Raw genomic sequence first — 27,546 nt, 5'->3', positions numbered from 1 at the left:
GTGGACCAGAAAGTTTTGAGCTCAGCCTTGAGAACAAGGGTGATGCTGGGAGTAACCCACTGACAGGAGCCGTAGTGTGGAGACCCGGCCACAGCAGCAGCCCGGCTACCTAGACCTGCCGGCTCACAGGCTCTCCGTCCTCATTCAATTCCAGGCCCTGCATAATCCTCAATCTGTGTTCGTTTGGGAGGTTCACCCCTGTCAAGCCTCCGCACAGCAGGGACAGACATAAACAAGGAAGCACTGTCCCCCGCCCCCTTCACAGGTGCCCCATGCCCCTACCCTCGCCTTCCCCACAATCCTCAGGTTTCAGGAGCAGCCGCACACTCACCCCTCAACGCCCACCTACCCGTGAATGGGCTGCAGCCCTGAGCCCCTGCCGCTGCCTGCCGAGTGGAATCCGAGCCTGTTTACTCCGCAGCAGCGACACGCTGGGGCCGGAAGCGCTCCAACTGCCCCAGCTTCCCGGCTTGTGCGCTAACGGGCTATGTTTGTAAGCTGATAATATGATCTGTAGGCCATGTGCTGATAAACTATCTATCTATTCTATGTGACTCAGCCCAGCATGAGACAAAACAGACTTGGGCGGGGAGGGCTTGTCACAGCGTAAACGATGTGCCGGGCAATCTGAGCCATATAAACCGGGATTATCTGCACCTCCCTGCAGATGGCGGGGGGCCTTTCAACATTGGACATCCTGAAGTGTGCTAAAAAAAAGAAAACGGGTCAGAGAAGGCAAAGGGTGCCATATTCTTAGCCCGCTAAGCTGGAAACCAAACTGAAAGCCATATGACCATGGAAATGTAATTTTTTTTTTCAGTATTTGAAGCAGATGTCCAAGGTCTTGATTTCATCCTTACATTTTTTTTCTTAAATTAATTTAATTTAAGAAATTAATTTCCTAAAACATATGTGAGTTTAAGTTCTCTTTAGAGATTTTACTATTTTGGCAAATATGTTTCTCTGATATCCAACAGTGGGACAATATGACAGTTAATAAGCAGCAATCGTGCCTACACAACCCCTTGGTGCCCCTTCACGGCAACAGTTCCTCATACACCTTCACCCTAAAACAGAAAAACACCTTTTGTCTAATATATACATAATAACTCTAATTACAAAACAGTTTGATTTCTGAAGGACTATCTTCTATAATGGAACATTTTCTGTTTGTTTACATTTTAATTAAATGACCATTTTTAACTCAATACTAAGTTAGTGGGGCTCAAATATATCTTTGTGACTATACTGAATCATACCTCTAAAATGTTAGATGTGCTTTTTATTACTTAGGATAGAATTTTCATATTATGTTTCTCTTTTGATAAATAATGTAAGTTACCTATTCAGTAATTAATGTTTAGTTTGCATTTTGTTTTCTTTTTTTTTTCTGGCATCCTGAACTAGAGAATATAAATTGAAAAAGCAGTTTCAGTTCAGATTCTACTTGAATACTATTTCAATTTATAAGAGAGAGAAACATTCAAAAGCTTAATCATATTTAAGTGGAAAAAATTTTTTCCCACAAATGCATTCAGAATACAATGGGATTGGGCTTCCCTGGTGGTGCAGTGGTTAAGAATCCACCCGCCAATGCAGGGGACACAGGTTCGAGCCCTGGTACGGGAAGATCCCACATGCCGTGGAGCAACTAAACCCGTGCGCCACAACTACTGAGCCTGCACGCTACAGCCCACAAACCACAACTACTGAGCCCATAAGCCACAACTACTGAAGCCCGTGTGCCTAGAGCCCGTGCTCTGCAACGAGAGAAGCCAACGCAATGAGAAGCCCGTGCACCACAACGAAGAGTAGCCCCCGCTCTCCACAACTAGAGAAAGCCTGCGCGCAGCAATGAAGACCCAACACAGCCAAAAATAAATAAATAAAAATAAAATTAAAAAAAAAATACAATGGGATGCCTTTATGATGCTGATTGGATGAACAGGCCATTGTATAGTGCAGACTCCTCAGACTATAATGATGTGCACTCAACAGGATTGAGAAATTTAGCAAATGAAAATAACTTTCAGTTACATTTGAATTTCAGAAAAATAACAAATAATTTTTTAATAATGTGTCTCAAATACTACATGAGTCATACTAAAAAATTATTTGTTGTTTCTCTGAAATTTAAATATAAGTGAGTGTCCTGTATTTTACATGGCAACCCTCCACCCAAACCACCCAGGACCTTACTAAAATGCTGAGTCTGATTCAAGAGGCCAGAGAAGGGCTGAGAGTCTGTATCTCTAACAAGTTCCAGGTGATGTGGAAGTTGCTGGTCCAGAGACCATACTGTGAGCGGCAAGGATCTAGAATTAGCAGAGTCTGGTGCAGTGATACCCAGGACTGGCTTCTCACTGGCATGGCCTGGATTGACCCCTCTGCTCCTCAGAAGTTCTGACTCAGTAAGTCTGGGACAGGGGTCCAGGGGTCGATATTTTCAGCATGCTCCACAGGAGTTGTTGTTTCTGATTCACAGGCAGGGATGTGAAACAGGAAATATTTTAAAATACAAAAGGTACTATGTTCATGCAAGGAATTGTTATTATTGCATTAAACTCACTCTGTGCAGATTGTTGTATTGCTGGGCTAAGTGTGTCCAGAAAGACCTTCCAGTTTCTGAGCTCCCAAGGGGCAGCAGATAGGATTGTGCCCTGCGGTCTTCACATCCCAGTGTCCCCTTACAGCTGGAAGCAGCCCAACTCCTAACAGCCTTATTATTACCAACTCTGGCCACTTTCTCAGAGCTCAACACTTTTTTATGCAATTCAGCTCCAGCTGGGCTTGTAAACTCATGAAACACAGTCCAAAGACCACAGCTCCTGCTTCTCCACAGGGAGGTGTACATGTTTGCCTCACATCCAAAGGGGTTCCACACACAAGCTCACCCAGATACCCACAGGGGACTGAATGCTTTCTCACAGCCACTCTGAGTCTAGGATTCCTGTTGGAACATTGAGTCACACGCACCACAAAGCTTTCTTCCAAGTAAATACCTGGTCTCATCAGACCATTGCCCCCGATTCATGACCTAATTATAGAAGGATGAAAAACCCAAATTTTTATAAACTGCTTCATCCTACTTCAGTGACCATTACTAAATGGCTCCCACTGAAGTGGGAGCAAGTGGTAAGGGCTCCTGACTCACCACTTCACATTTGCTGGCTAAAAATCCCGAGCACAGCACCCTGGGTTCAGGAAGGTTGTGCTGGTTATTGAATTCAGGTGATCTATTGATTATTAAGCCAATTTTTCAAAATTATTTTGTCCAACTTTCTAATTGTTTTCTGCAGGTCTGAATTACCTATTCTATCATTACTGAAAGTGGAAACTACAATCATAAAAATAATTTAAAGAAATCTCTCATACATACTTATTTTCCTTTAGTAGGGATTCATTTATTAATTTTCCAAATATTTATTAAGTGCCTACTATGTTCCTAGAAGTATGTTTGGTATTAAATATTTGATAGTGAATTAAACAAGGAAGGATCTTGCCCTTTTGAAAGTCACAGTTTGTTGGAAGAGGGTCCTCTAAACAAACATTTAAATATCCAACTGTAAACTGTGGTTAATGCTATGAATCCAAAAAACTGGGTGTTATGAAAAAGAGAATAATGGAATAGTCAGTGATGATCTGATCTCTTGTGTTGGTCAGAGTTCTCGGCTTGTAAAATTTCTGGGAGACACAGAAAGAAGATGGCCATATGCAAGCCAAAGAGAGAGGCCTAAGAAGAAATCAAAACTGGTGATACCTTGATCTTGGACTTCTAGTCTCCAGAACTGTGAGAAAATAAATTTCTGTTATTTAAGCCATTCAGTCTGTGGTATTTGTTATGTCAACTCTAGCTGACTAATAATAAGTAAATTTCCTAAGCATATTGGATACAAGATTAATATAAAAATCAGCACCACAAAAGTGGAAGTAAAAGATACCATTTACTTTAACATTAAAAGAATAAATATTTAGGAATAACCCAACAAAACTGTATAATACCTCTATACAGAAAACTATAAAAAGTTATTAAAAGAAATTAAACAGCACCTAAACAAATCTTCATGGACTGGAAGACTCAATATGATACAGATAGTAATTCTAAAGGAATGCACTCCAATCACAAAATCCTGGCAGAATTTTTTGGAAATTTAGAAAATGGTTTAAAAATTATGTAGAAATTTAAAGGTCAAGAATAGCTGATATAACCTTAAATATGAAGAACAAAGGGAGAGGACTGATTACCATGCCAAATAGCAAGGACTTTTATAAAGTATAAAGCTACAGGATTGAAGACAGAATGGTATTAATATAAGAGACAGACAGAATAAGGATTAAAAAAGAAAAAACCACCTCAACCACACAAACACATGAACAATTGATTCCTGATGAAATAGCATGATAGATCAGTATTATAGGAATGATCTTTTCAATAAGTGGTGCTGAATCTTTGTATAGATTCAGTGCAATGGAATACTATACAACAGTGAATGTGAACAAACTTCTACAAACAATATGGATGACTTTCACCAACACAATGTTGAGCAAAAAGAAGCAGACATACATGTACACTGATGATTATAAAAAGGTCAAACCCATGGAAAACGAACCTATGGGATTAGAAATTAGAAATGTAAAAGCTTTGGGTAAGAGGGAATAGGCAGTGGTTGTGAAGAAGCAGAGGTGAACTTCTGGGGTTGTAGTAATATTCTTTTTCTTGACCTGGGTCGTGGTTCCACGGTACTGACTTTGGAAAAATTCACTAACCTGTAACCCTATTTGTACACTTTTATGAAAGCACAATATACTTCACTAAAAAAGTTTTAAAGTATTTGTTTTATATTGCTGTAACAAATTCTCACAAACTTAGTGGCTTAATAGAACATCATTTATCATCTCACAGTTCCCATAGGTTTCCAGAGTTTCCAGAGCGGGGTGCACTTCAAAGGGCCCAGGGTCATTTGCATACAGGAAATCTTCTCCCTGGAGCACCTTAACCCATCTCTGACACAGCTTGGGTTTTACACTTTGGTCTCCTTCCTCCCTCCACTTGCATTTCATCCATTTCAAAACCATTAAGAGCTGTGAAGAATGCCTGAATGCAATCAGATACAGAATCCACTTAAGAAGCACTTTAAAATGAGATCCTCCAGGTCTTGTGAAACCAAGTGGGACCCCAGCTTGCCTTCCCAAGTCTCACTCCAAGAAGTCTGTCTGCCCATCCATTTGTCTGTCAGGGGCCACTGACCTTGACCTGGTCAGCGGCCATCAGGAAGTGACTGCTCCTTCCCCATCAACAGTTTTTTGATAACACTAAAATGGCACTTGGCATAGATTACCGGGCTCATCTTATCTAAGGGGAAGAGGAAAGGGAGCAGAAGCCCAATCTTGGAGATCGCTGTCTCCCCCAATACGCTCAGCACATATAGCTGGTCAGTAAATATTTGTTGAATTAGATGGGAAGGAAAAAAATTTTGGCGAGATTTCTAAACTATAGTCATGTCTAAAAGTCTAAATCAGAATCCCCTACCTTAACATGGTTTCCAGTAAATACATCAGGACTACCTCATCTTGTATATGGTGAACTCTCTTGAATAAGTTGCCCAGAATTTGGCACTGCTTGGAGTACTTAGGATTGCCTTTTTTTTCCCTTCACTGTTGCGGGGAGGGAGTATTCTTTGTTGTATTTCCTGGCTCAGGCTAGGAGGCCCAATTTGTTTTCCTTTGGAGCTTCTCAAAAACCTAGTTCACGCCCGCCCCACCTTCCCTTTTAGAAAGTCAGGCTGAAATGTAACGTTGCGTCAGCCACAAATGTGGCAGATGGAATAAGATTTAGCCAAAAGGAAACCAGCACAGGCAGACACTGCACTAGAGGCTGGGGAAGCGAGATATCCAGAAGACCAGGTTTCTGGATCTCCTAGTCTGAGGGCTAAGGCATAGGGGGAGGGGCTGGTGAAAGACAAGAAAACCAGCAATTTACCACAGTGTTGACAAAATGAGGGAAACTCCAGTTCAAGTTCCCTCTAAGAACCACCTGCCAGTCCCTAGAAAAAGAAATACAAGCATCCAATAAACATAACAGTGCAAATCTAAACAACAATAGGATACTATCTTCACATATGGAATTGGCAAAAATTAAGATGCTTGCTGCAGCCAGCTGGTAAGGACCTGGAGGATCTGTGGGGAAGGGAGGAGAAGGGAGGGACAGGAGACCGGTGCTGCCTTTTTGGAAAATAATTTGGAGACGTCCACCCTTTAACCAAGCAATTCCAGTGCCAGAAGTTTATAGGCTAGATATATTCCCAAGCAATCACCAGGATATACATATAAGGGAGTTCACTGCAGAACACAGAAACACACCAAGTGATTCCTGATAAGATAGTTTGTGATACGTCTACATAGAAATTCATATGATACAGTCCCCACCCCCTGTACACATATAACACAGATGGAGTCCCCTCTTAAGCCCTTCTCTGTCCCTCTTACCCAATTTCTGTAACAGTATAGCTCTAAAATGGCTCGTTTCAGCAGTCTTCCCTACTGAGATTGAAGATTTTTGAGAGCAAGAATCTGTTCTTCTAAACCCCACACAGAGGTCTGCAGCAAATACAGAATAGGTTTCCAGCGGCTGTTTGTTAACTGGTGAAAACAGAAAGCCATTTACTTGATGAACGGGCGAGGGCTCCACTTCTGACAGAGTGTTACTTGAGTTTTATCAGAAGCTGTTGGGCGTTGAGCTTGGTGGGATAAGAGGCCTCACATTCCTCAGCTGGAGATATTCCCCAGCCTGGCTTGCCGCTCTGCTCTCCCCCATCTTCTGGCCTGAGGGGACAATGACAGAAGACACGTGTCCCTAGGAATCCTATGATAAAAGTAGGCTTTGACCTTAAAACCTCCTCATTGTGCTGCAGAAATGGCTGCTCTGTTTATTAACTATTCAGTTGGGGTTTAATTCTAAATGGTCTCGACCACTGAAATGTTCGAGTTGGCTTTTTAAAACTATCCTACCTCCAAATGTGTTTTCTTCCTTGAATTGGAGACAGACACTGGAAGTTTCTCTTTTGATTACGATGTTTTTTTGTTTCGACTATTCTTGGTTGGTTGGATGGTTTTAAGGCAAATTCTTACTTGCATATTTTAAACACACACAACTCTGTCTCTCTTGCCCCAGTGTTTAACACGGGACAGCTCAGAGCTGTGGAAGCCAAGTTCGTGTGCCCAATGCATGTTTCAGTCTGTTTTGCCCCTTTGTGCATTGGCACACAAACTTGGGTTTGACAAGAAGGCAATACTGAACCGTCCTGAGACCAAGATCATTTGTTTGTCAGTGCCCTCCACAAGGGAGGAGGTGGGCTGCTGGTGACTGGAGAACCCCCATTCCAGGGTCTCCCATCCCCAGGCCCTCCGTGGGTCTCTAACACAGTACTCACTGGCCAGATGCTGGGTGGCATCTGTCAGTCAGCAATGACCGAGCAGAGGTGTCCAGTGGCTGTCCTAGAGTCACCAATCAACTCCCCACCCAGACACAGCCTCACAACTACCATCACTGATTATCGTCCTTTATCCCCCCACTACGCGGTGGGGTCACCTCTCACCACTGTGTCCCCAGAGCCCAGCCCTTGACCGGTAACATAGTAGACTCATTAAACACTTGTTGAATGAACAGTCTGCAGGCCGCCAGCCCGATAGCAAATGTCTGGCCACTCAGGCACCTCTGCCCTCCCCTCCCCCTCATCTTCTTCCTAACTCAAAACTTTGCCCAGATTCTGTCTAGTGCATACACTTGACTTTCTTTGCCCTCTGTACCCGTGGGGAATACAGATCTTTTCAGTGAGTTCCAGTCTTTGGGTACACAGAGATTCTGTGTGGGCTGCAGGCCGAACACACCAGCCATGCAGACTCAGGGCCTTGGTTCCCTCCTGAAAGTGGGGAGGTGATTTCCAGGGATCCTAATTCAAGTCCTAAAAGTTCCACAAGAGCCCCTTTAAATAAGGAAGTGTCAATGCAGGGGTGGTGTCCTGCTGCCAGTTCTGCCACAGACCTGCCCAGCCTCTGTGGAAAAAGACATTTAAGTCTACAGATGGGATTCTTTGTTTCATCCATAAAATGAGACTAATATTGCCAATGCTGTTATCTACTTAGCACACCGGATTGTTGAGGACTGTGAAGTACAAAGTGTACAAAGAATGTACTGTACTTTCTTTAAGCCTCCGTGCAACTCCTGGGGTTGGGTGATTAGCTTTCTCCTCTGCACTGGCCTTCCCCATATCCAGTTTCTAGAGCTTCAGGCCAAGTTCCCCATTCTCTCTGAATCTCAGCGTGACACTTGAAGCTTTTTAACAAGCTGAAAGGCCACACAGGGAGTTGAAGAACAGCAGGAATTAGTGAGCTGCTGTGGAGTAAAAATGCTACCAGCTATAAGTAAATGGGCTGCATCGCATCCCACCGTTGCCTTGATGGGGACCTACCTCCCACTAAAAATAATTTAAAGTTTAATTCTCCCAAGATGCAGGTGTAGAAGCAAATAACGGCTCTTCTTTAGCAACTGTGGACCCGTTGCCTTCACAGAGGTAAACACTGATGCTGAAATGGCTTCAGATGCTGCTACCAATTCGTTTTGTCACGGTGTAAATCCAATGGACAGAGATGGGTGACAAGAAAACTGAAACAGGAGGGAAGGGGGCAGGACACAACCCTTCAAGAATAACACAGTGGTTGAGAAAAACTGAAGACGACAAAAACCGGTTAAAGACGCAGATGTAGAGAATGGACTTGAGGTCACGAGGAGGGGGAAGGGTAAGCTGGGACGAAGTGAGAGAGTAGCGTGGACTCTCTCTATATACACTACCAAATGTAAAATAGATAGCTAGTGGGAAGCAGCTGCAGAGCATAGGGAGATCAGCTCGGTGCTTCGTGACCACCTAGAGGGGTGGGATAGGGAGGGTGGGAGGGAGACGCAAGAGGGAGGGGATATGGGGATATATGTATGCATATAGCTGATTCACTTTGTTATACAGCAGAAACTAACACAACATTGTAAAACAATTATACTCCAATAAAGATGTTTAAAAAAAAAAAAACTGGTTAGAGCCAACAAGGCCCAAGATGGCAGAAGATTTGACTCCCGGTAGACCTTGAGGTCATTATGCACTCATTGTAATACATTAGCATACGCTAAATGACACACCCACAGGCACCATGACAGTTCCAAGGCTGACCATAAAAGGCCAAAATGTGGGCGATGGCCTAACTCCTGGAAATCCCTGCCTCTTCCCCACTCGTTAGCCTATGAAATTACCCAGCCCATAAAAACTAACCAACCCATATTTCGGGGCCCTCTCGCCTTTTGAAATGGACTGCATTCTGCCTATGGAATGTGTATCTCTGCTTTCACTTTACTATGGCTCGCTCTTGAATTCCTTCCTGCTCAAAGCCAAGCACCCTCACTTGGTGGCCCATCCCAGGAACTCTCCCCAAATCTGGGACATGGCCGTCCTTTCTAGCCCCGTTTTCCTGCAACCTCTTTACATTAATAAGTCTACTTCTTACCCAGCACTTTGCCTCTCGCTGAATTCCTTCTGCACTAAGACATAAAGAACCTGAGCTTCATTAAGTCCTGAGACAAGTTGTGCCATTTCAGCACCAGATAAAAGCTTCACACTTGTGTGCCTGGCAATATTAGGTAAACACCAGGCTTTTACTTTAGAAATTAGGAGTGAATGATATTGAGAAACTACTTATGACTTTGGACATATTTAATAACGAACTAAATGATCTGGAGCACTCAGATGTTAGGTGAGAGTGTTACCAAACCCAGGCTCTGTGGCTCGTTGCTCAAGAGTCCAGTACTGGAAGACAAGTGTTGTGTAAAAGGAAAGATAGCCTTACTGAGGAAGCTAGCAACCCTGGGGAGATGGTAGAGTCATGTCACAAAGACCCAAACCTCCTCTTACCTCATGGTTTTGCTTGGGAAGAGAGGGAAAGGGGTTACGTGCAGGGGAGGGGTCAGTCTTCTATCTTCAGAGATGATTGTCTCCATCACTCAGTTCCAAGTAGCCGTCAGGTCTCGCTTGTGGTTGGAACATTATCTGACCCATAAATCTTTGGTCACTTAGTCCTGGAGAATAAGGAACAAGGGTGAAGCCTATAGAAAAACTAATCCTCAGTCTCGATACACATCAACAGCTTTCTTCATCAGCAGCAAGCTAAGCTAAGCTAATGGTAGAAGTCAGGCATAGTAATAATTAAGAAATATATTGGGGGAAATTCCCTGGCAGTCCAGTGGTTAGGACTACATGCTTCCACTGTCGGGGTCATGGGTCTGATCCCTGGTCAAGGAACTAAGATCCCACCAGCCTTGTGGAGCGGCAAAAAAAAAAAGAGAAAGAAATAGATTTGGAAAAATGCTGAGTAGCTGACAGTCCCTAGTTACAATCTCATTTCCTCAGTTACAATCCCCACTGCCAGATTTTCCTTCCATGTCTAGGGAAAAGGGGTGAAGACATCTTCTGTAACTTCAAGCTGAGCATGGGCGATGAAGGATTCTTAGAGTGGAAGGACCTGACATGGTGTAAGAAATATTCTTTGGCTCCCTTACGTGCCTGCTGAGATTCCAAAAGAGGCATCTCATTACTAACATTTTAAGTAACTGTTTTGCAAAGAGTTGGCATCCCAAATTATGATCCCTTGACTAGAAGATAAAATCCCAACTTAAGGATTCCTTCAAGCATTGACCTAATCCCAGAAGAAATCCAAGAAAATAGGTTCATAAACCAATCCCATCCACCTTGAAATAGGGGAGTATGGTGGGCTAAGATCTGTTGGAGCCAGGTGGCCTGTTGTGTCAGCGTCATCTTGATTGCTTTAAGCACAGTTAATCTTCAACTCCAGGGTCAGTTTTTTCCCATTCTCTTGAGGCCAGTTCTTGGAATTGTGCTAGCGGAGCAGCTTATGTCATGGCTACAGCCTGGTCATCATGCAGTTAGCTTTTTCCCTCTGGTGGCAGTTATAGTATCTGCAACACAGCTCAGGAATGTGCATCAGACACTGCGTCCTTCAGGGAGGAACTGAAGATTCTGTGACTCTGTTGTCCTAATCATTAACTGCTTGAGCCTGCTCCTTTGTGATTCAACAGGAGACAAGGGACATGGAGGGGCTTTTTGTACCTGGGAGGGCCCCTCAGGGTCCTGCTTGGTTTCAAGAAGCCTTGCCTTGGGCTAAGTGACATGCCTCTCCAGCAGCAGCGTCTGGGGCTTCAGGGAACCACCAAATAAATGCTTACAGGGTAACAGGGGACACAGCTGAATCTAGGGTTAATTCCCGTGTTGTTGGGGGCAGGGCGGAGGAGGGATGGAAGAGGCCACACTGTGGGCACTGGGAGACTGTTAAAATGCAGTGAAACCCAGTGGCAAGGCTGAAATGGCCTCCCAGGCCGGACTGCCACGTTTCCAGAACTTTTTCCTAGAGCAGGCCTGGCACCCCGATGCGCAGGCCACCAAGAAGGCGCAGGCCCTGGACGCACACTCGCACTTCCCTGCCCGCGTCCCCTCACCCCACACCCCGCCCCCTGGCGCCGGCTCCGCTTCCTTCCAGTCTCGCTTGCAAATTCAGGTGCGCCTGGAATTTACACCCACTCACTCCTGCGAGGGCAGGAACCCCCTCCTGACCCTGAACTTCTGTTTGGACTACCTGCTTCCTTGCCTTTCCCTCCCGCCCGCTGAGACACACCCTTCTCGACCACCTGAGTCTGCCTGGAGCGGAGCACGGGCTCAACACACCTTTCTTGGAAAACCAAAGATGAAAGCAAATTTCGGGAAATAAAACTTTTCAATAATATATCAAACGCCTTGGGAGACCCACACACGGTGTTCAGGTTTTCCCGATTACAGCAATACTTTCCACCACTCCTCCAACTTGGAATCGCCACCCAGTTAAGAGTAATTGGTTTGCTCTTTTTTTTCTTCTTTCTTTCTTTCAAAGAGTAATTCTGATCTTTTTAACTCGAAACTAATGATAGAGACATTAGGGCTAATTAACAACAGTTTTACCAGAATGGCCTTTTCCATTCTCTCTCTGTTTGGCTGCTTCACCGCCTCTCACCTCCACCCCCGAGTGTTTAAGCATTGTAATGCGCACTGGCCTCCGCCTCCCCGCCCACCAGAGGGCTGTCCCCGCCACCCAGGGGCTTGTGGCTGAGGAAGGAGAATCTCCCTGAAGGTTTTATTCAAGGCATTTATTAGGACCGACCTGAGGAACCCCCCAGTTTCTTCCGACATCCTGGCTCCTGCTTCTGAGACCTTCTGGGGAGACCATATTTCTCATCTGGGATATTTTTCTCTTTAAATGCCCATTTTCACTTCAAGAAATTAACGTTTTCCTTTGGGTGTTTTGGCAATGATTGTGAATTAAAGCCAGCCTAATATCTTTTTCTTTCTAAATTGTTAGGAGCCATGGACCAAAGAAAGATGGAGCGCTTTTCTTCCAGGTATGAACAAATCTTGAGTGTGAGCTTTTGACTCCTAGTTTCCCAGCTTAGGAAACATGTCCTACACCTCTCTGTTGTTTGATTTCATCTCATTCAAACCTTAAAGAGCTGCCAACAGTGCTGCTGTTTTTCCGAAAGACCTGGAACTTAAAGTTGCATCCACCTTTGCTATTGGCTTTTCACATCTTCAAACAGGTTACTGGCTCTGCCTCTGAAATGACTAGTATTTTCCTACTCTTTTGTTAGAAAAGGTCAATATTACAACGAAATTAAGAATCTGCTTCTGAGAAGGTTAAAGATATAGGCAGGTTTTCAATATTTGGGAACCGTTAAGAATAATGGGAAATTTTTTTAAACCTTGAACATCTTTTTTTTTTTAAACCTTGAACATCTTTTAAATGACTGGTTTAAATGAAATAGTTTGTAAAATGTGATTCATAAATTACACAGAATGTCATCCAGGCATTTAAAATTCCTATGTGAAAACCATATGCAGGAGAAAAAACATGTGAAATAGAAGATAAAAGATTTATACCTACTTAAAATTATGTACATATGAGGACAGAGCCTAAGAAGTAATAATACGTATTGGAAAGAGTTGGAGATTAGGTGGACTTTATTCTCATCATCTTTCTTTGTGTTGTTACATGAATTAGTCAGCCATTTTAAAAGAAAAAAAGGAAAGTGGTGCTCTACAATTTCTCCCTAGTGGTCTGTGGTCCTGTGATGAGAAGACCCAGGTGTTAATTCGAAGGGATTTTATTTGCTTTGTTTTGCTAATGGAGGTCTGATTTCCTCTTCCTAGTATGATTTTGATCCTGGCCTTTTCCAGAGCATTTGAACTGGGATTAGTCACTGGTAAGAGATTTTGCTTTTTTGATCACTAGCAATTTTCACGTGGCCTGAAATACAGATGTAAGGAGTTAATTTTGTCATTCAGGATTGGGCCACTGTGAACTTGCCCGTCCGTCACAGGGAGACCTGGCCTTCAGAGACGACGGCTTTCAGTCCCGGGAGGAGCCTGCAATTCGTCATCGGCCTTCCCAGTTTGTACCATCCACGGGAATCCAGAACAGTAAGACGTATCTGCCTTAGATCTACAGTGCGGTATTGCTATCCTGGTCCTTCACATGTTTCCTGAGTATCTTTTAGACCCTCTTTCACCTAAGAGAGTGGGCACCTGATTCTGGAGCTGGGCAGATGAATAGTTGGACTGGTTTTGATTCTGGGGGCCAGACATGCATTGTGTACTTCACCTCCACAGAATGCAGTTTCCCTCACCTGATCCCACTTCATGCTGGGGACTCCAGGTACCACCACTGGCTTATGCATGGAAAAAGATTTCTCTGATCACAAGCACGGGTAGCCAAAGGAACACTAAAAAGGAGAGTCTTATTCTGTGAGGTTTATAGACATCTGTCAACACTTGGGGAGATTAAGTCCTTACCGCCATACGGGAACTCAGCTTTTCAATCCTTCCACCCTCTCAGCCACCTTTTCTTACATTTCAGGTAAGGAGCTAAACAGAACCTGCTGTCTGAATGGGGGAACCTGCATGCTGGGGTCCTTTTGTGCCTGCCCCCCCTCTTTCTATGGACGGAACTGTGAGCATGACATGCGCAAACAGTAAGCCACTGAAAGGGGCTGGGGGTGGAGAGGAGAGGGAAGGAGGGGTGGGGATTTAAACTCCGCATGTCCGTTCACCCTCAGGAACTGTGGGTCTGTGCCCCATGACACCTGGCTGCCCAGGAAGTGTTCCATGTGTAAATGCTGGCACGGCCAGCTCCGCTGCTTTCCTCAGCCGTTCCTACCTGGTTGTGGTAAGCAAAGGGTTGCCTCTTTTGCCCTCTCAGGTTAGTTAGTTGCCTGTGGACACTTAATTAACAGGGTCTCTCCTCTTACCTCATGGCTTGCTGAAGACTGGCAGCCAAAGCTCTGCTTGTAAAAGCATCGAGGACTCCAGATGGGATGGTCGCCCTGGTGTCCTTGATATTTCCTTCCTCAATATGTGGCCAGTCGTGCTGCCTTTCAGGTGGAGAGGTGTTTCAAGTCTATTTGACGTTCTACAGTATGTGAAATTCTGTAGAGGCAAATAAACAAGAAAAGACTTGGCCTCTTAAACATGAAGAGACACTGGCATTCCTTTCTTTGGGCAGGGAGACCCAGAGAGGCTCCAGGGGGGCAGCTCAGTTAGTGCCCACCCGACAGCAGGGTTGGGGGCACCCAACTCCAATTATTGCCCTTAAATTCCACCAGAGGAACTGATCCCACTCTCCTTTCTCAGGAACTTCCTCAGGGATCCTAAAAGGCCCCTATTGGTCTCATAACCCTTTCACCTCATTGATTTCTACTGATCTGAGGAAAACAATGGCAAGGGCAGGGACCTAGAAGAGAACAAGAGAAGAGGGTTTGCTCCCTACCCCAACCTGAGCCAGATTTCTAGGGCCACCTTAGTTCAGAGGCCTCTCCTACTTCTGACCCTGCAGGTTTCAGAAATTGAAAATGTTCAACCAATTGAAAATGAAAACAAATGCTTCCTTGAGTACAAGATGGGACCCCGATCCAGGCAGGGATTGTCTTTTCCTTTTGCATTGGGTATGGTATCAGGCCCAGGATAGGTGACTGGAAGGTGGGGGTGGAATGGCTGGAATAGGTGGGGACCATATTTTCTCCCTGGAACTCGGGACACAAAATGTGCTGTCTCCTTAGCATCAGAGCCTAACCAAGTTCTGCCACACGCCAGCAATTATAGGCGTCACAGGCTGGTGTAGGTTACCAGGGTGAGAGCATGTATTCAGGGAAGATCAAGTTAACAGTTTGTCAGAATATTTTCTCAGGGGAGTCTAATTGCACATAATCGGTACTGTTGATCCCATAAGCACATTGTACTCATCAAATCTTGGGACCTAACTGCTTCGGGGTTCGTGTAGATGTGCCACGTGTGTGGGCAACAGGATAAAGTGCCAGAGGGATTTCCTTTAATGACCAAGTGTCTCTACCTTGCAGATGGCCATGTGATGGATGAGCACCGCACAGCTTCCGGGACTCCAGAATTAACACTGTCTGCATGTGCTCTTATGCTACCTGGCATCTGCTTTGCTATACAAAGTTATTATTAACCCACATTTGTGTGCAGCATTTGCCATGCAGGTTTCATGACCTTTAAAAAGGCTGTCTCTCCAATGTCCCAACTGAGAGATGATCATTTGTTAGTAGCCTTGAAATGGTGAATAGATTTCCCTATGGTCCCTAACACTTCCTTAAAGTACCAACTACTTTCCTCTTCCCTGCCCTCTCCAAAAAACTACTTAAAAAAAAAAAATGCCATATCTTGTTCCCAAGTCCTGTGTTTCTTGATATATGTAACTCTACCAAGGGCTTATTAATAGTTTCTTTTAAACAATTGAATTCTATCTTCAGATTATTAAAGGTTACTCCCAATGTGGAACTGAGCACAAAGCATTGAATAGAGTTGTAATCAGACTCAATTAAGATAGTATCTTAAGGGCTTCCCTGGTGGCGCAGTGGTTAAGAATCCACCTGCCAATGCAGGCAACACAGGTTCAAGCCCTGGTCCTGGAAGATCCCACGTGCCGCAGAGCAACTAAGCCTGTGCACCACAACTACTGAGCCCAGGTGCCACAAGTACTGAAGCCCACGCGCCTAGCGCCTGGGGTCCACAACAAGAGAAGCCACCACAATGAGAGGCCTGCGCACCGCAACAAAGACCCAATGCAGCTAAAAATAAACAAAATAAAATAAATTAATTTTTAAAAAAGATAGTAGCTTGTAAATGAAAGGAAACGTTTGTAAGGGGAGCACAGGAGAAGAGAGGGCGCAGACATCAGAGGTGAGAGACAGGATGCTGGAGTAATGGAAATGTGTGCGTATCCCTGGGAAACTAGGTAGAAAAGTGGGAGCAAATGAGAGATTTGAGAACATAAAATGCATTACTTGATTGATCAGATGGTACAGAGAAGCAGATTAAAAAGCTAAGTTGAAGGGCAAGTTTCTATCATCAGTAGGAAACTATAAGACAAGGACACTTGTTTTCTCAAGGATTTGGAAAGAGAATAAAGTTTCCTTGAAAAAAAATTATATCTAAATTCCCTCAATGTATTAAGAGTTCTTAATACATTATGATGTCTCCATACCAAGCAATTATTTTAACAGTGGTAAAAGAGAAAATGTTCACAATATATTTAGTTGTAAGCCAGGTGATAAAACTATACATTGTAAAGCTCATTTTGAAAATATGTATCTGGTGTATCTGGTCTGCCCAGTAAAAGTGGGAAGTACGTTGACCAATGTGTGAACTGTGGTTATTTCTAGGTGGTGGGATTTTTTTCCTTTGCACTTCTCTGTTTTCCACGGTGAGGGCGTATTTTTGTTTTCATATGGAACGAGATGACTACAACAGGCTTAAAACTGAGGAAACTGGAAGCGCCAAGAGCTCAGAGTGGTGCCCAGTTTTGTTTCCGGCTTTAGTGTGTGTGTTCTGTGAGGGACAAGATTTGCTTCCATTATTTATGTACTGCTGGATCCACAATTCGTGTTTTTCCAAATTAGTGTCCTGCAGATGGAAAATTCCAAACGAGTGGAATTTTTTTTTTCAATGTCCAATGACAGAAGGTGAAAATGGGATAGGCAGGGAAGCAGTGAGGGATACAGAGCGTGAGGATGGGCCACCCAGTGGGGAGGGCTGTTCTGTCCACTTACTGGCAGTGGGGCCCAGTTTCCCAGTTTGAACCGGGTTAGTTAGTCCCTACACCACAGTGTTGTTAGAATGAAGTGAACAAAATAAAACACTAGCACAAAAAGTTTCTCAACAAATGGCATATTTCTTCTCTTTCTACCTTCCTATTTACCACAAAATAGTGTAAAACATTTTTTAGCCCAGAAATGGAAAAATTTTTTTAAACAAAAAAAACTTCAGAGTATTGAAAGAAGGCTTCTCATTTGCATGCAACTACTGTAATCCCTATCCACACTGGGCAAGGCTGGACCGTGTTTTCCAAAGTTGGGCATTCACACTCTACCTTATACAGGCCACATCACCTGTGCTTAATTGTTTTCTTTCCATCAACTCATTTGTGTATTGCAGTAAAATATACACAACATAAAACTTATCGTTTCAACCATTTTTAAGTATAAATTTCAGTGGCATTACGTACATTCACATTGTTGGGCAACCATCACCACCAACCATTTCCACAACTTTTTCACCTTTTCGAACTGAAACTTATTAAACACTAACTCCCCATTCCTCCTCCCCACAACCCCTGGCAACCACTAGTCTACTTTCTGGGTCCATGAATTTATTCTAGACACTTCACATAAGTAGAGTCATGTATATCCTTTTGCGACTGGTATACTTCACTTAGCATACTGTCTTCAGGTTCATCTATGTTGTAGCATGTGTCAGAACTTCATTCCTTTTAAAGGCTAAGTAATATTCCATTGTATGTATATGCCACATTTTGTTATCCTCCATTAATGGCCTTTGGGTTGTTTCCACCTTTTGGCTATTGTAAATAATGTGCTATGAACATTGGTGTATAAATATCTCTTCCAGTCACTGCTTTCAGTTCTTTGATCTGTATACTCAGAAGTGGAATTGTTGGATCAAATGGTAATTCTATGTTTTAATTTTGTGAAGAACCACCATACTGTTTCTCGTAACAGCTGCACCATTTTGCATTCCCACCAGCAGTGCCCAAGGGTTCCAATTTCCCCACACATCCTCACCAACACTCACTGCTTTCTGGGCTTTGCTTTTATTCTTTCTAAACAGCTATCATAGTGAGTGTAGAGTAGTATCTTACATGGTTTTGATGTGCATTTCCCTAATGACTGGTGATGTTGAACATCTATCCACTTAAGTGCTTTTTACTCGTCCCAAACAATAGCATTTGTTTGGGAAGCCCTGGATAATTTATACTAGTCTTGAAATTAAAAAAAAATAATAATGAATAATAATAACGTTCACCTGTATGCCATCTAAAATCATGAACCAGAGGTACATTTTGGGAAATGGTGTGCAAGGGGATGCAAAAGACTCTAGATTCTACCCTCAAAAGCCTTACAGACTTCTCAAAGCAAAGTGTCCACATGGGATCCAAGAAGGACACACCTGGGTCCACACCGACTGGAAAGCATTTTGGCCTTTGACCCTGTTACTCCATGTGCGTGGACTTGCCCTGGGTCACTCAAATCACTGTTGCTGACCTAGAGGCCTGACATCAGAGAAGGGTTTATTGCACAAGGACTCAACCTTAACCTTGGAATACAACCACCTTTAAAATACCATCTTTAGAAAGAATTTTTAATGACTTGAAATGTATAAAACACAATGTCAGGTGAGAAAGGCAGGGCACAGTGTGGCCTTAACCAGAATTCTTAAAAGGTCGGAAACATGGAAATACTGAAGTGGTCATTTCCAAGTAGGGGGATTATGAGTAACTTTTCATCCTATTTTCTAAGCTATCTACAATTGCATATAATTGATTTCATAACTGGGAAATTAAGGTTTTGTAAAGACTAAAGGCAAGATTTCTTTATGATGTTTGTCTTTGTGAGGTTACAAATAATCCTAGTGAGGTCCACAGAGGTGTTCATATGGGAGAGTGAGGCAGTTAACCAGGGACAACTATAAAATTACAAGGAAAGAAAATCAACTTCAAGATGAATGGCTAGATGGAGAAAAGTTGTCTCTTTTTCAGTGAAAATGATGACAGAATTATGCTATGATGATGTCAATAAATAAAAGGAAACAGTGTAGGGGAAGATGGTTGCTCTGGGATGAGTCTTAGGTCAGGTTCCCAGGAAGCTGAGCTGCTGGTGTGCAGCAGGGGATCCCTGGGGGGAGCTCCCGGGAATAACACTTGAAGGGAGCTGCCTCAGGGAAGGAGAAGTTAATTGCGATGTTGCACCGTAGGAGTGATGCTACGTGTAACGGAGGCCTCGGCTGATGCCATGGGAGCTCCAGGGCTGGTTGACCCTTCAGAGCCATTCCCAGTTGAAGCAAGGGGCTGGGCCTTTGGACTCCTGAGTCAACAAGTCAGTATGGCGGTTCCTCAAAAAACTAAAAATAGAGTTGCCATATGATCCAGCAATCCCACTCCTGGGCATATATCCTGAGTAAACCATACTTCAAAAATACACACGCACCCCTATGTTCACAGCAGCACTATTTACAATAGCCAAGACATGGAAACAACCTAAATGTCCATCGACAGATGAATGGATAAAGAAGATGTGGTACATATAAACAACAGAATACTACTCATAAAAAAGAACGGAACAATGCCATTTGCAGCAACATGGATGGACCTAGAGATGATCATATTAAGTGAAGTAAGTCAGAAAGAGAAAGACAAATACCATATGATATCTCTTATATATGGAATTTAAAATATGACACGAACTTATCTACAAAACAGAAACCGGCTCACAGATATAGAGAATAGACTTGTGGTTGCCAAAGGGGTAGGGTGGGGGAGGGAAGTATTGGGAGTTTGGGATTAGCAGATGCAAACTATTATATACAGAATGGATAAACAACAAGGTCCTACTGTATAGCACAGGGAACTATATTCAATATCCTAAAATAATCCATGATGGAAAAGAAAAAAAAAAAATGTTAACACCCACCTTGGCAGAGATAGAGCTGTGCCTGTATAATACAAGTATCTTGCATGGAGGGGGGTGAACACAATCTGTGCCTCCACCCCTCCTCCCCCTCCCACTTTTCCTTTCTCCCCACCCCCACTCCTCCTATCTCCCCACCCCCACTCCAACTACTGTGGGGGAAGGACCACTCTGTGAGCTGAATCCCCTCACAGGTCTCTCATAGATCCCATAATACTCCAACACCCTGATTTGTTTTCATGTCTGTCTCCCCCACTGGTCTGTCAGCATCCTCAGCCCCTGGATGGCAACCTCCAGGGACCCTAGAGCTGGTCTGTGGATGCTGTAGATGGAGGAGGGAGGACAGGAGAGGGAGGGAGAGAGAAGGAAGAGGGAGAGAAGGAGGGAAGAAGAGGGGGAGGGAGGCAGGAAGGGAGCTGGTTCCTTATCTTCTCATTTCTCATTAATGGCTGTGTTAAAGACAATTAACACTTCTTGAGACCATCTCCTACATCCCCACACAGAGGGAAGATGATAAAGAGAGGAAGAACAAGGCAGCCTGCTGTTTGACAAAACTGTCATCAGCATGGCCTGGGGCTCCTTCAGAGGAGAGGGTCCTCTCCAGTTCTGCTTGCTTCCAGGAGCCTCGGCATCTCCCAGCAGACTTGGGCAACTTTACCCACTATGTCAACTCTGATCCAGAAATAAATAAATAAATAGACAGATAGATAAGGAGAAATGAAAGCAGAAGAGGGAGCTCACAATTCTTCTTCTAAGTGATACGGCACTACTAAGCCACACAATTATGTCTTATGCTCAATGTGTGATGTAAATGAACCCATCACAGATTAGTCCCAGTTGCATAGGGAGCCCTCCATGCACTAGGAATCAAAAGACAAGGGAGAGATTATCTATTGTAATTCCAAATCACTCCAGTTTGTTTTTATTTGGAAAAAGAAAAAAAAAGCCATGATAAATCATGTAATCAATGTCAATCAGAAGAACTGACATTACTATAGGATTTACCAGATTAGCCCATCAAAATAAAACCCATGTGCTATGAAAAGAAAATCAAATCTTGCTTGGTATTGTGAAAAGTAAGATGTTCATTTTTCTATAGTTCTTGAATATTTGGATAAAGGGTGTTTCCCCCTCTAAATGTGTCCCGGTTGTACAAATGCATCAGTTATAAACAGAAATGTTGACAGTCCCACCAGACAAAAGATGGTTAGATCCTTTGCGTAAGGCCCTTGCCTTGAAGCTTCGGCTCTCTCTCCACTCAGTTGCTGAGTCTTGGCTCCATCTCTGTCAGCACAGGCACAGCCTAGCCAAAGGTCAGTGTCACCCCCAAGTCCAAGACTCCTCCATCTCTGGGCAGGGGAAGGAGGAGGGAAGTCCACAAAGAGAGATAAGACTAATTGCTTTGTAACTCCATGAGCCCCTAAAAGCCCCAAGTGAGAAACATCAGACGATTGCAACTGGTGATGTGCCCTCCAGCCTGGGAAATGCATGGAAGCTTATTATTTTCTCTGTAAGACTCACTCAGAGCAGCTCTTTGGAGCTAGTTCTGAATTCAGCTGTGCCTCATCTCACTTCTTAGGTGAGGGAATAACAGTTGCCCGGTGTGCACTGGTCTGCAGGGCAAGCAAGCACACCTAGTGTGCAGAGTTGGAAAGACTGCACCTTCTCCCCATATGGCCATGTTACCAGTCCCCAGCCTCCTTCCAACTTGAAACTGCTAGGTGGGCAGACCTGACTGATGTTCTTTGAGATGGATGTGGCCCTTCCCCTGGCGTCTGTCAATCACTGGGGCAGGTGCTCTCACTGGGAAGCAAGTTGTTCCAACCGCCCATTGAAAGATGGCCAAAGCGGGGTTCAGAGCCATAGGTAGCTCAATAGATACATATATACACCCATTCAAGCGTGCTCCTGGAGATCATGTAGCGGCTCGGATAATATTTTTGAAGGGCCAGTTTCCCCTTTGGACCTGGAAGAAATCAAGTGAGCCCTTTCCTGGAACACAGGGAGAAAAGCCTCCTTCTTGGGTGGGGCCTCTGCTAGGAAGAGGATGAGTGGTGAGAAAGAAGGGCCTTTAAACGGGATGGAGAAGAGCAGGAAACCGCAGACACAGCTTTTCAGGCTGCCAAGAGCTGGCCATCCAAACCTTGGTCTTTTTCCCAACACAGTGGGTTTGGACTCTGACAGCCTAGAAGCAAGTCTCAGCCCCACCCATTGCTAGCAAGTCTCCTTAAAGGCCTGTGCCTCCACGTGCTGTGGGCAGAATGAGAGCCCAGGCAGTTTCTTCATCGTTGTCCTGGTGGTACTTGTGCCAGCATGTAAGTGGTGCTCAAGAAATGTTTTGGAAGGGAGTGGGGGAGGTCCTACCACCGTGCTTCCCAGTAATCACCTCTCTTCTTGTAAGTCTCTTTCAAATATTTCCCCTGGGCTGCCTTGCTGCAGCGTGTGCTAAACAGTCCTTGCCAAACCACAGGGCAATGCTGAGCACGTGGCCTGGTTCTAAAGCAATGGCTTTAGAAAGTAGGCAGATTAAAGGGGGGAAAGTGGCGGGGGTGGTGGTGGTGTGATGAACTGGGAGATTGGGATTGACATATATACACTAATAGGTATAAAATAAAATGGATAACTAGTAGGAACCTGCTATATAAAAAAGGTAAATAAAATTCAAAAAAAAAGAAAGTAGGCAGATTAGGTTCTCATTTTAATTCGATTATTAAGAGGGTTGTATCCCTTTCTACTTTCCTTCCTTTTGTTTATTTATTCTTCTGCAGTTGTTTTGGCAAAACATTTGAGTTCAACCCCCACAGAGCAGTGCTGAGCAACTTGAGTTCACACCTCAGGGCAACTCATTCAGCTCCCAGCGCCCTTCTGCTCCACTTCTGAGCCGGACCCGTGGCATGGCAGGAGGTGGCCAGGCTCACCCAAGCCTTTCTGTGCCCCGCCTCCACCTCGGGAGATATTTGGATGAAAATCCAATAGCTGATTTCCCTGAATATGTCAGGGGTAGCTCACTCTTTGTTGTTCTTGCCTGAAAACAATGTTTGCACCTGCCCAAGGTGGTGGCCCCAGCATGTAGAGGGGTTCATCCTTCCCCAAGGTGAGGGCAAAGACCAGGCCCACCTCCTGGCTCCCAGGCTGGAGGCAGGAGGAACAGCAGCTGCCTGGGACTCCACTCTCTGCCCCAGCTGGCCTCTTCTGACCCACCAGGATAGCAGTACTGTGTCCTGGAGTCTGAAAACCCAGGCATTCCCTCCCTGAACTCAGCACCCCGACTGTGGGCTCCCCCACTTTGACATGAATGGGGGTCCCCTCAGTGAGGGCTCACCCTCACCATTTGGGGCCCCACTGAGAGGTTTTCTTTTCAGAGACCCCTGGCCTCTCTAAGGTCACCCCTCCCAACACCTTCCATCACAAGGTCTTTCTCATCCTTGTGTTGGTTCATTGTCATCATACTTACTTATGTGTTGTCTGTGTCGCTCCACAAGGACAGGGATTTGAGTTCCATGAGGCTGAGGTCTCTTGTGCTTTGTTCACTGCTGTATCTAGAAAAATGCTTAGCACATAGTAATGTAACCAAGCAGTACCCTATGGGGCCTTCCCAGTACAGACCCCCCCATGTCCTCCACCTGCCTCTTGTTTGTAGTAAAACTTTGGGCTCCCAGGCCTTCCCTGAGTTCCAAAGAATAAATTTAATCAGAGAAGTGAGAAAATTCAGAAACAAAGGAAAACAGTCAAGCAAGACAAAATAATAATAGTTTAGCCATTAAACAGTCAGGGAACTTTAGTTCCTTCTCAAGGGCTATAGGTAGTATTCTGAGCCATGTCCTTTGAGCTGTTTTGCAGACACTGAAAACCTCACCAGCGGGAAGAAGTTAACTCTATGCTGACCACCAGCACATAGACCCTAGACCCGTAGGAACCAGAAGGTTGATGATGTTGACTCCCAATTACCTCACCACCAACCCATCAGAAGAATGTCCATGAGCTGACCACACACCCCTCAACCCTCTCCCTCACCCTGTCTTTAAAAACCTTTCCCTGAAAGCCTTTGGGGAGTTTGGGTTTTTTAAGCACTAGCTGCCTAGACTCCTTGTTTGGCATCCTGCAATAAACGCTGCACCTTCCTTCATCACAGACCAGTGTCAGTAGATTGGCTTTACCGTGCAAGGGCAAGTGGACCCAAGTTTGGTTCAGTAACAGTAGGTGACAAACAAATCTTTGAAAGAGTAAGTGAAGGAGCCCCGTCCTATATTGTTATCTTGAAAGGTTTTGTATTTGGGGCTCTTACTTCTTTAATCAGGGTTTCAGCTGTTTATCCAGCTACCTTATAAAACAGAGTTAGGCCCCACTACAGCCCTCAGCCAGCTGAAGGGGCAAGGCAGGTGGCCTAAGGTCATACTCAGAGTCACACGTTACCTTTCCTCCAGCTGCTGTCATGACAACGGTACAGCAATGACTGAGCATCCACCAAGTCCCCTGGGACCCCGGAGAGGCCTGGACCAGGCACAGGTGAGGAGTAAAGAAGTTGGCCAGTTTTGAGTCTGTACTGACTTGTATGGAAACTTTCTTAACAAGGCAAACCACATCTAGAAACTGAACAGTGATGGGTTCGCTGTGGAGAAAACCCAGTGGCTCCGTGACCATGCGCAGACATTAATTCTCTAGATCTCACTTTCCTTGTGTCTATACTGGGGATGATACCAATATCCACGATCGAAGGATTATTGTGAGGATGACATGAGAGCAAGAGCAGGCAGGGGCCCCACTAGACTGAGTCCTGCACCCAGTAAGGACACAATGCCTCATTCAGAGTCAAGACTCAGGACAGTGCAGGGCAGGGACTTCATGCCCAGCAATGCCCAGGATCCGCCTCCAATGCAAGAAACATGGGGGTGGGAGGAAGTGACTCAAAACCAAAATCCAGTTCATGACCCCTCTGTCCCGTCCTGGCCATGAGGCCCTGGGGCACATCACACCACTTCTCAATTTCTTACCAGCGAGTTGAGACCAGCTGACACACGGGCTCCAAAATCTCTGTGGCTCTGACTTTTTGCATTTCTCAAAGTGTTTGGAACCAAGTGCAAGATGGTTTCTGACTTGTCACCCAAGAGCCCAAAGCCAACTCCAAGTGACCCCAAGTGACCTTCACAGACCCCTTTCTGCCTTCTCCCCAAGTTCCTGAACCTGACAAGCTTTCTCACTGCTTCCCAAGGCTTTTTTTTCCCTTTCTGTTTCCTTCCTGACTTCTTTGGCTGCTCACTTTTCCTACTTGATGTGCTTTTCCAAACTCTCATGTTAGCACTTTCATGGCCCCAACTCCTCTCATTGGAGTTTTCCATCCACATTACACTTTTCCCCCCTCTTTTTCAGAGTGAGATCGAGATGCTGTTCTCACCCTCGAGATTCTGTTTCAGCTCTTCGACTGCTCCTCACTTGAAGCGCCTGGTGTTTGGACCACATTCTAGGCGTCTCTGGTTCGTGCCGACTCCTTTAAGATGTGCCGTGGGCTTCCCTGGTGGCGCAGTGGTTGAGAGTCCACCTGCCGATGCAGGGGACACAGGTTTGTGCCCCGGTCTGGGAAGATCCCACATGCCGCAGAGTGGCTGGGCCCTTGAGCCATGGCCGCTGAGCCTGCGTGTCCGGAGCCTGTGCTCTGCAACAGGAGAGGCCACAACAGTGAGAGGCCCGCATACTGCAAAAAAAAAGATGTGCTGTAAAATATGAACTAGAAGGGGATCAGCTGGCGAGTGGGTTTTGCGGTTTCCTTTTCCTTCTGTGGTCTGTAGTTCTCCCAGTCAGTTTTCTGTAGGTTTGCTGAACATGGCCTGGCAAACTAGGACCTCTGCTGGAGGACCAGAAGAAGCACCCTGGGGGTGAGGACCAGGGGCTGCTGTCCTAGCAGCGAGGTCCTGGAACAAGTCAGTCCAGCCCCACAGGCCCCTCTATTTCCTCCAGGGTCACCAAGGCCCCTCTGGGCAGCAGATAGTTTGTCTCCTGTCAGGGAGAGACAGGGTCTGACCAGCTTGGACTTTGCCCCACACCTAGAGGAGAGGAGAGCCCCCCCACCATGGCTTCTGGTCAACTGCCTTCACCTGGAAGTTTAGAGAATGAAGCTCAGATCCACTCTCTTCCCTGTGCATCTCAGGAGAACATGATGCTCAGATAGCCTTCGAGGTAGCGGTGTGACCCAAAAAAAGTGCAGAGAGGACAAGGAAGGCAGGACAAACACGTGTGTCACCATCTTCCCAGAATCCAGGGCTGCTGTCTGTATTCTTCAGGGCAAACTGACCAACCACCTACCTCACCACCCTGGTGTCTTGCCCAGACTGCACGGTGAGACTGGTCTCTTCATTCTCTGGGGCAGGTGAGGCCCAGGTACCTGACAAAGTCCTGGTTTGCTCCTCCTCTAGGCCTTGCAATGTGATGGGAGATAAAGACAAATTATTTAAGTTCCTAACCCCCTCTCTCCCCAGGTATTTTAAGGTAGAACTTCATAGACTAACTAATGAGAGTGCTCTTCCTTTATTTATTCTTAGGGTCAGGGCTTTCTTTATGTGCCTGCTGCATTTTTCCTACTTCCCTTCTTTTTTAAAATTACAAAAAAACTTGTGCCTGCCCAACACTATTTGCAGTGCATGGTTGTACGCGAGGCAGGGCAGGACGTGCAAGGCAGAGTGGGGAGGCTTCCGCAAGCTGCATGGACTCTACTCCTAGTGGATTTGGGTTTGCAGAGTGCTTTCACCACTTCCCCTGCCGTGTTGCTGCAGCAGATCCCGAGGAAGGGACCGTGGAAATAGGACAGGTGGTGCTCCTACCACAGGTGAGCCTGACCCTCTGTCTGTTCACACACCACAGGGACCTCTGCAGCTCTGCGAATCCGCAGTTCCCAGAGCTGGATTGAACCCCTGCCCAGGCTTCATCTGCCCAGTCCTGAGCCCACCCAACAAGTCACCCAACTGTGGCCCCTGATGGCTGGTGTGGGATCTACATTGGATTGGCCCCCTGCCACCATCTCAGTATAGAGGGTGCTGGGCATGTTCAGGGAGAGATCCAGAGGTGCTGGGATTCTGTGAAGCTCAGTGCAGCGAGGGTAGGGTGCATGGGCTTAAACACCCCCTCCCTACCCTGGGCCTCTCCTGACACATCTAACCATCCTTACCCTGCACACAGGACAGAGGCTCCCAGAATTTTTATCTTTTGTGGGGTGTTTGGTTGGTTTCCAGCTCTTCACTGTCTCTGCAAAGATCATCCTTATGCCTGTATATTTGTACACTTGTGTAATTGCTTTAGTGGAATTGTAAAAGTTGGACACGAACTACCAAATTATCCTTAAAAATATTTTTTTGCTTATAAAAGTAGGGCTTCTTATAAGTCTGTGGTGAAAATAAGTTCCTAGAGCCTTTGTTAGGACAACC

At 45.1% G+C, this 27,546-nt stretch overlaps 2 protein-coding genes across 7 annotated transcripts in view; one reads left to right on the top strand and one right to left on the bottom strand.

Moving 5' to 3' along the window:
• LRRC2 (leucine rich repeat containing 2) overlaps positions 1-26,804 on the bottom strand; it is a 61,236-nt gene extending 34,432 nt beyond the window's left edge. For 2 of the 6 annotated variants that reach the window (XM_067044502.1, XM_059076682.2), the window contains exon 1: positions 350-547. The gene's annotated coding sequence lies outside the window, so the exon portion shown is untranslated. Of the gene's footprint in view, positions 1-349; positions 775-9,953; positions 10,118-14,386; positions 14,565-23,588; positions 23,674-25,526; positions 25,785-26,431 lie in introns of those variants that run through there. The other 4 variants (XM_067044501.1, XM_059076685.2, XM_067044503.1 and 1 more) reach the window with 4 other exon arrangements.
• Positions 11,147-15,667, top strand: CRIPTO (cripto, EGF-CFC family member). The gene is made up of 7 exons (XM_059076695.2): positions 11,147-11,284; positions 12,445-12,484; positions 13,290-13,342; positions 13,425-13,559; positions 13,996-14,110; positions 14,195-14,304; positions 15,491-15,667. Exons 2-7 carry the CDS (start codon positions 12,450-12,452, stop codon positions 15,601-15,603), a joined length of 561 nt encoding a protein of 186 aa, XP_058932678.1. The 5' UTR covers positions 11,147-11,284; positions 12,445-12,449; the 3' UTR covers positions 15,604-15,667.
• Positions 26,805-27,546: the final 742 nt, after the last annotated feature.

The sequence above is a fragment of the Kogia breviceps genome, chromosome 10 (assembly GCF_026419965.1).
Source record: "Kogia breviceps isolate mKogBre1 chromosome 10, mKogBre1 haplotype 1, whole genome shotgun sequence".
Taxonomy (NCBI): Eukaryota; Metazoa; Chordata; class Mammalia; order Artiodactyla; family Physeteridae; genus Kogia; species Kogia breviceps.
Note: the sequence above shows the minus strand (reverse complement) of the source record. Positions and strands in the feature narration are given on the sequence as shown.